This window comes from Musca vetustissima, unplaced genomic scaffold, assembly GCF_032173495.1.
Source record: "Musca vetustissima isolate MV318-11 ecotype Yass unplaced genomic scaffold, APGP_CSIRO_Mvet_v1 utg22547, whole genome shotgun sequence".
In the NCBI taxonomy this organism is placed as follows: Eukaryota; Metazoa; Arthropoda; class Insecta; order Diptera; family Muscidae; genus Musca; species Musca vetustissima.
The window spans coordinates 1-9,311 of NW_026888316.1; the positions used below are offsets into that span (position 1 = coordinate 1).

At 32.8% G+C, this 9,311-nt stretch overlaps 3 protein-coding genes across 3 annotated transcripts; 1 reads left to right on the top strand and 2 right to left on the bottom strand.

Moving 5' to 3' along the window:
- Positions 1-192: 192 nt before the first annotated feature.
- LOC133336156 (uncharacterized) lies at positions 193-2,148 on the top strand. Its single transcript, XM_061544453.1, has 2 exons — positions 193-1,233; positions 1,312-2,148. The coding sequence occupies exons 1-2, from the start codon at positions 193-195 to the stop codon at positions 2,146-2,148; spliced, it is 1,878 nt and encodes a 625-aa protein (XP_061400437.1).
- Positions 2,149-3,281: 1,133 nt separating this feature from the next.
- On the bottom strand, positions 3,282-3,719 carry LOC133336157 (lysozyme 2-like). The gene has a single exon (XM_061544454.1). The coding sequence runs from the start codon at positions 3,717-3,719 to the stop codon at positions 3,282-3,284; it is 438 nt and encodes a 145-aa protein (XP_061400438.1).
- Positions 3,720-4,859: 1,140 nt separating this feature from the next.
- On the bottom strand, positions 4,860-5,305 carry LOC133336160 (lysozyme 2-like). Its single transcript, XM_061544456.1, has one exon. The coding sequence runs from the start codon at positions 5,301-5,303 to the stop codon at positions 4,875-4,877; it is 429 nt and encodes a 142-aa protein (XP_061400440.1). The 5' UTR covers positions 5,304-5,305; the 3' UTR covers positions 4,860-4,874.
- Between the last annotated feature and the right edge of the window lie 4,006 nt (positions 5,306-9,311).

Genomic DNA, 9,311 nt, shown 5'->3' on the forward strand with positions numbered 1-9,311 from the left:
GAGCCATCAACGAAATCAATGAAACAGGGAGAGAGAGAGAATAACAACAGCTGACAAAGTTAACATGAGTAACGTTATTGTGAATGGTCACTGAATTATTTTTTGATTGTTTGGGGAGTTTTGGTATCTAAGCCGGCAATTAATTTCTAAAATAAATTAAACTAATAAACAAATAACATAATAAAACAAAACATGTCACACACCTCGACAAATATGCAAGAGCGCCTGGATCAGTTACAACAACTACACAAAATGTGCCGGCAAGAGTTATTCCAATTAAAAACGAATGTGGAACACTATTTGCAATCCAGCTCGAACATGGTCCGAATGGTGGAGAACCATTGGTCAGAAGTTGAGCGAGGTGGTGGTTTGGCGTTGATGATCTATGACAATTTCCTAACGAGTATAACAAATGTTATGAATTTGGCAAGAAAATTTAATTTGCAATTGCAGCTAAATCATGGCGAAGACAAACATAAAATGATGGAAATGTTTGGAATTAAACCAGATGACCGCAAGGATGAGTTGGTGGTGGAGGAGGAGGTGGTGGTGGAAAATAGTAATACCAAATACGAAATATCGAAATCAGACAGGGAATCTGAATTGAAACGCATAGATTTTATACAAAATTACAATAAATCGATATATCCGGCTGAGGAGATATGCAACAACAATAACAACACTAATGCCGATGAAGAAGGAGAATTTCTTTATCCTCAAGAAAATCTCTCAACTATTTATACCCCTGGCCAAACCATTAAAGCTTTTGTAACCTATCTTAAGGATGTGGAAAATTTAGAATTTTATATTTTCGATTTTCAATCAAAATATGTGGGTATTATTAATGAAGTAGCTCATGCCTTGGATTTGCGGCAATACCACCATCTACCCCCGGTCAATGAGGTATTTGGTTTGGTACTGGACAAACGTATTTTGAGAGCTGTGCGTTCCCCGAAAATCCTCTATGACCAAGATCTGGAAGAACAGATATACCCTTGCTATCTATTGGATTTTGGAGAAATTGAAAATATGAAAATGCATGATATTAAATATCAACTCAATGAAGAACAACAAAATGTACCCGCATTGGGTATATTATGTCAAATGGCCCGAGACTCCTCCAAGCTCCCAGAAAAACTCAAACATTTAGAATATCAACAATGTGATTTGAAAATAATTGAGATTAAGGAGAATAAACTTATTGTTGAATTCAGCACAAATGATGAGACAAAAGCAACAATAACAAATACATCGAACAAATTACAAAATTTACAAATAACGGAAACCAATCCCTTTCGCCAACAAACCAAGGTGGCGGCAGAGGAACAAACTCAAAAAACAAAGGAGCTTACCCGCGAAGAACTGCAAATTCTCTACGATGATCCATTGTTGTGTACCAGTAATGCCTTAACCGCGGTTATGGGTTATAATCCCAAAGATGAGCAACGTCTGTGTCGTTTCTATGATCCCAAAACGGGCGCCTGCTTTAAGGGCTCAACGTGTAAACAGGAACATCAACCCCTGAATCCCGAAGGCTATACCAAAGATCTAATACCCGCCACCTCATTTGTTGATACACGTACCGCCATGGTAGTATATCCCAAAGATGCCATAATTAGTATTACACCCACCCACATTGGCCAAATATCCTCATTTTATTGTCAAATCAATGATGTTCATCATAATAACACCCCGCTCATTTGGAATGATGAAGATATTCCGGCATGGAAACGTTTGGAAAGGCCACCACATATCTATGAATTGGTTCTGGCCCGCTATGATGATGGTAATTGGTATCGGGCTAAAATAATATCCCATGATGATGATTATAAAATGTTTAAGGTCTTCTATGTGGACTATGGCAATCATCAGTTGGTACATTTAAGGAATTTGGCAAAGTGTGATACGGGTATGGCTCAAATACCATTTCAAGCGATTATCTGTCGGCTAGCCAATGTTAGGGAAATTCAAATGCCAGCACAACAGAAAAAGCCAGCCATTGAAAAGTTGTGTGCTGCTCTGCTAAATCAAACATTGGATGTAAGGGTAATCGCGCATCATGAGGATTTATTTATCGAATTTCTCGATGACACATATTTATGTTTGTTGGATTGGCTTAAGGTAGAGGGTTATGTGGAGGTTCAGTAGAATGGAAAATTTTTATTTTAATTGAATTTACATAGATTTTTACATTCAATATTTTTATTGTCTTGACTGATTATCTTTTTGATTAGTTTTTTTTAAGTTATTAATGAATTATAATTTTTTTAATTTTATTTATCAAAACACTTTTCATGTATGTATTTAATTTTAGTTTATTTTAATAAACAATTCGAATTTAAATGGAAAATATTCACATATTTATATTAAAAAAAACGTTCTTGATAATTTAAGTTCCCATTGGGTAGCAAATCTCCTTACCAAATCGACATCGGTCTACTTTTGAGGATAGCCCCCATATAACAGTACCCCCAAATATTCTGTATTATAGGGAATTTTGGTACTTTTTTGGGTTCTCATTGGCCAGCAAATCTACCTACCAAAAATTTACTATATCGGTTCACTTTTGAGGATAGCCTCCACATGACGATACTCTAAAATTTTCTGGATTTTGGGGATTATTGTCATGTTTTTCAACCGAATTGGATGTAATATGGTTTCCCATTGGCTAGCAAATCTTCCTATCAAAAATTTACGATATCGGACCACTTTTGAGGATAGCTCCCATATAACCGTACCCCCAAATATTCGGTCTTTTGGGGAATTTTGGCACTTTTTTCTACACTCTATTATTCCGAATTTTGGGGAGTTTGGCAAGTTTTTCAACCGAATTGGCTGTAATTTGGTATTTTGAGTGTCTATTGGGTAGCAAATCTCCTCACTAAAATTTATAGATATCGGCCCACTTTTAAGGATAGCCCTCATATAACAGTAACTCCGTTATTCGGAATTTTGGGGATTTTTCAACCGAATTGGCTGTAATTTTGTACTTTGAGTTACCATTGGGTAATAAATCTACCTACAAAAAATGATCGACATTGGTCTACTTTTGCGGATAGCCCCCATATTGCGAATAGCTCTATTGTTCGGATTTTTGTAATTTCATATTTAGAGTTCCCATATCCACACTAAAAATTATCCATATCTTTTTACTTCTTAAGCAGCCCGCATATAAAGGTACCCCAGAATATTCGGTATTTTTGGGCATATTTAAGTTTCGTGTAAACCCCATATTATTTATTGAATTGAATATTTCCAATTTCTTTCTTTAAAATACAATTTTAAAAACAATCATCAATATAAGGCAATGCATTGTTGCAATATTGCCACACCGACCATGCCTTCCAACCCTGCTCCCTTAGGATTAAGCGGGCACATTGTAAATCTGCAGCAATGCTATCCGACAGCAGGTCATTACAGTTGATTTTACACAAATTATGACTGAAGGCGCCACTGGGTGGTGCACACCAATATTTATCGTTTATTTGAAAGATACCATAATCATGGGAACCATCCCAATTGGCCGGACCAACAGCATAACTATTATAGGTCGATTCCCGTTCGGCAATACAAATCCAGCTGGACAGCTCATAACGGGGTACACCCAAATTTTGCAGTTCTCTGGCCAATGAACAGCGATCGTAGATTCTTGCATCGGCAATGGGAGCCATGCCAATGGCGGCTGCAATTAAAAGGAAGGCTATTGGCAATTTCCACATCATTTTTTATCGATTGATGTGTGATGTGTTGCTGTTTCCGATTGCTGACTAGGGGTTTATGTTGTAGCTCTTTGGCTTTTAGGCATTTTTATAGGAAAAAATTGCTATGCTTGGTGGTACTGGGGTAATTTTTGTTATCGTTTGTATTTTTTTTGGTTTTTATGTGGGTGGTGGGAGGAAAATCCCAATAAATAAACTCCCACTAGCTTATCAATTTTTGTGTAGCATAGTTTCCAACAGTGCACGGCCCAGCATGAAAACATTGTTATGTTAAATTCTAGTCTATGTTCAAGGCACAATGACTTCAGAGAGGCATAGTTTATTTGCCAAGTTTCCCAAAAAAATATTTTTCAAAAACCACAAGAGGCGTGGATTTATTAAAAAATATTTTTTTCAAGACCTGCAGAGCTCAGATTTATTAAATAATATTTTTTCCAAGACCTGCAGAGCACAGATTTATTAAAGAATATTTTTCCCAAGACCACAAGGGGCGTGGATTTATTAAATAATATTTTTTCCAAGACCTGCAAAGCTCAGATTTATTAAATAATATTTTTTCCAAGATCGTAGATTTATTAAAGAATATTTTTCAAACACCACAAGAGGCGTGGATTTATTAAAAACTATTTTTCAAAGACCACAAGAGGCGTGGATTTATTAACGAATATTTTTCAAAGACCACAAGAGGCGTGGATTTATTAAAAATATTTTTCAAAGACCACAAGAGGCGTGGATTTATTAAAAATATTTTTTTCCAAGACTTCCAGAGCACAGATTTATTAAAGAATAGTTTTTCCAAGACCTCCAGAGCTCAGATTTATTAAAGAATAGTTTTTCCAAGACCTCCAGAGCTCAGATTTATTAAAGAATAGTTTTTCCAAATCCTGCAGAGATCCAATCCGCAGAACTCAGATTTATTAAATAATACTATTTCCTAGACCCCCAGAGATCCAATTTATTAAAGAATATATCTTCCTAGACCTGCAGAGATGCAATTTTTTCCAAGACCCCCAAAAGCATTGTTATTTTAAATACTTCCCCAAAATATCATATCCCATATTTGTATTTAATTATATTGAAAACAATTAACCCCATTAAAAAAAATATCGTTTAATTCCATTCATTTATTCAAAATTTATTCAACACTTTTCCAGTTTAGAAACAATCATCAATGCTGGGCAAAGTACCATCACAGTATTTCCAGGTGGACCAGGCAGTCCAGCCTTGTTGTTTCAACACCAATTGGGCACACTTAACGGAGGGTTCAATGCTATCGACCAAAAGGCTATCACACTTAATTTTACATTCATCATAGGAGAAGGCACCATTGGGTGGTTGACACCAGTATTTGTTATTAATCTGGAAGATACCATAGTCGCGGGAGCCATTCGAATTCAAAGAGCCGACAGCTTTGGTATTGTAATCAGATTCATGTTTGGCAATGCAGGTCCAACGGGCCAATTGATCCTTGGGTACACCCAATTTGTACATTTCCCGGGCCAAAGAGCAGCGGTTGTAAACCTCACCCAAGGCGGGGCCGACCAAAAGGACAGCAGCCAAAACAGCAAAGGTTAATTTGAACATTTTTTTTTTTTGATTTTGATTTATTTTGGTGGTAGAAGTTCGGAAAACAACTATGCTTTTTCCAATAGCATACAGGGGTTTTTATATCATTATTTCCCTTAGGTAGATATTGGTGTGAATCTATCGATAAATATTCGCATATCTTTGTTGAATGTGATAAGAATACGAAATTTGTGTATTTAAAAAAATGATAAATTACTTATTTTGTTATGCCATGTAAACACCTATTCCTATATCTGATTATCTTAATTAATATTAATTATAATAGATTAATAATTTAAAAAGATTTTGCAAGGAATGTTTTGTTATTTTGGCCCACAACAATAACAAAAAATTCTTTCATAGAATTTCAAAATTTGCGCAATTGTATACTATTTTCTGGGGGACATAACTCTACCAATAATTATCGGATTTTAATAAAATCAACGGATTTTGAAAGAATAAATTCTGATCTGAAAATAGAAATTATATTTAAATAAAATCTGCAAGCACACTTTTTGTTATTGTTGTGAATTATAAATTACCTTTTCTGTAGAATTTAAAACATGATCCATTTTGATGCTTTTCATTTTGCGTAACAATATTACGGGAGCCATAACTCCGCCAATAGTCATTGGATTTTAATAAAATCAAAGGAGTTTGGAAGAAGACATCCTGATCAAAAAATCGAAATTCAGACTTTGACATAATGTTCCTACCACCAAAGATATCCGGCATGTTCCCTAGACACAAACCTTTTCAACTTATGTACCATTTTTTTGGGTAACCATGTTGAGGGTACTCTAACTTTTAAAGTAATCGGTATAACTTAATGAAATAAATTGTTTTGGATAACAAAATATCTTACCTAAAATCACTGAACTTGATGAGAATATATCTCATCACATATCTGAGATATTGCCCAAAATGTAACATGACTAAACTTTTTACGATTCATGATATTTTTCGGTAACCATATTCTGACAACCATAACTTTCTCAATAGTGAACGGATTGGAATAAAATCAATTGAATTTGGAAGATAACACCTTAGTCTAAAAATAAAAATTAAATTTTTGACATAGCTTTCATAATAGCTGAGATATTGCCCAAAATGTAAAATGACTAAACTATTTACGATTCATGATATTTTTCGGTAACCATATTCTGACAACCATAACTTTGGCAATAGTACACGGATTGGAATAAAATCAATTGATTTAGGAAGAAAAGGAATTCATCTAAAAATAAAAATTAAATTTTTAGACATAGCTTTTATAATAGCTGAGATATTTGGAAATTTCCACAATTACCAAACAAATGCAATTGTAGCGAATTTTGAACTTCTTTCATTCAAGAGGGAATAACTTTTGCTGTGCACATCGAAATTTTAATTTAATATTGGAATCTTGATAGATGACAATTTGACCTTTAAAACGAGATTTTTTATGCTTACAAAACTGCTAAAATATCCAAGTTTTGGCCAAAAGTTTCCAAGACTCAATTTTTTTTTAAACTACAATAATTTTAAACAACTTACATTCCCGAGAGTATAACTATTAATTTGAACATTGGAATGCTATTAAAATAAATTAATCTTGATATACGGCAATCTGACCTTTAATATAAAATATCTGACCTTTAAAACAAGATATTGTATGCTAACATAGCTGCTAAAATACCCAAGTTATAGTCAAAAGTTTGCAACACTCAATTTGTTCAACAACTGGCAACTTTTTTTGGTAACAATATTCTGTGAGCCATAACTTTTAAACTACTCTTTAGATTTTAATGAAATAAAAAGTTATCGGTAGTTAAATGTTCATACTTGAAACCAATATAAAAATAAAGCTTTCAAAATAATCAAATTCGAGAGTTATCGCCAAATGTACACAAAACGCTTAAATTGCCAAATTTGGCCAATTTCTCAGTAACTATCTTCGGAGAATCATAACTTTTCGAAAATTCAACGGATTTAAATAAAATCAATGGATATTGAAAGGATAACATTTAATTAAAAAATAAAAAATATTTTTTTGATATATTTTTCGTAATACCAGAGATATGGGAAAATTAACAAAGAAACGAAATATTTATAATTTGTAATCATTTCTGATACTCGTTTTCCAGAGACCATAACTTTTTAATTAGGCATAGTATCTATATAAAATCAATTGATTTTTATTAATAAATATCTCATTTTTATAATATATGTAAAATTTATCGATATATTTTGTGTAATACCAGAGTTATCGCAAGAAATTCCCGATACGCAAAAAATTCTGAAATTTTTGGTATATTTTGCGTAACAATGTTCTGAGAGCCATAACATTGGGATTTCTCAACGGATTTTAATAAAATAAACTGATTTTAATAGAAGAATACTTAAAAAAGATTATTCAAAAAATATAAATTAATTTCTGTATATAACTTTTATAATACCTGAGATATGGGGAAAATTATCAAAATAAATCGATATTATTAATTTGCTAATTTTTGTTATAATCATTTTCAAAATGCCATAGCTTCTGATGTGGGCAAGGGATTTCCATAAACTATATTGATTTAGAGAAATTATCATCTGATCTTTTAATTTCATGTGCATTTTGTGGGTATAACTTTTAAAATATCAGAGTTATGGTAAAAATTCCCCATTACCTAAAAATTAGTTATTTTGGGCTAATTTTGCGTATCAATGTTCTGATGGTCATAACTTTGGCACTTCTCGACGGATCTAAATAAGATAAATGGATTTTAATAGAGGAATATTTGATCTTAAAATAAAAATTCATTTGTGTAAATAACTTTTCTAATACAAGAGATATGGCAACATTGCCAAAAGTACTCGATATTCTTAATTTGTTCTATTTTGTAATACTCATTTTCACGAACCAATAACTTTTAAATTATTCGCGATATCTCCATAAAATAAATTAATTTTAAGAAGAGAGCATCTGATCTTTGAAATACATGTGCAATTTGTGCATATATCTGCCAAAATACCAAAGTTATAGGAAAAATCCCCCATTACTCTATTTTTATGCTATTTTTTGGTGAATTTTGCGTAACAATCTTCTGATTATCATAACTCTGAAACCACTCTATGTAACTGAATAAAATAAATTGTTTTCAATAAAGGAATACTTGATCTAAAAATAAAAATTATTTTTTGGATACAACTTCTATAATACCAGAGATATGGAAAAATGGCGAACATTACTCGATATTTTTAAATTTTTGATTTTTCTCTTAGTCATTTTCATAATGCTATAACTTCCGAAGTAGGAGAACCATATTGGTAAAATGTGTTGGTGTTGAGAGAGGAACATCTGATCTTTCAGATGCATGTACAATTTGTTGATATAACTGGTAAAAAACCTGAGTTATAGACAAAATTTTCCCATTACCCAAAAATTTTAAGTTTCCGTCATAATATCCTTAACGATATTCAGGAGCTCATAACATTGACACTTTTCATTGGATCTATATATAAAAAAAACGGATTATAATTGGACAGTACATAACCTAAAAATATAAATTATTTTTTTTTTCGATATAACATATAGTTACCGGTCCACAACTCAGATTCAGAAAAATCCGATTTATTCAAGAAATAATTTTTTTTATTTTATTTCATATTTACAAGAAAGTGTAAAAACAAATTAACAAATTCCATTAAATAAAACTAACATTTAGCATACAACGACTAATTGAAAAAAAAAACACCAATTTGAACTAACTACAATAAACCCGTACTTCCCGCTGAGGCAGCCGCAACAGCAGCGGCGCCCAACGTTGCTTGATTCAAATTATTACGACTCAATATTTGACGCATTGTTTGCAATTCGTCACGCATTGCCATAACCTGCGCTCTTAGCAGCGAATTTTCCTGTTCCAAAAATGCAGCACGAAATGCAATACGATCTTCACGTATTTTTCGGGCATCCCGCGATTTCTTAGCCGCTTCATTATTACGCTTACGCCGTTCATAGTATTTGTCATCCTTTTGTTCATCTGGTATTGGGCGTTT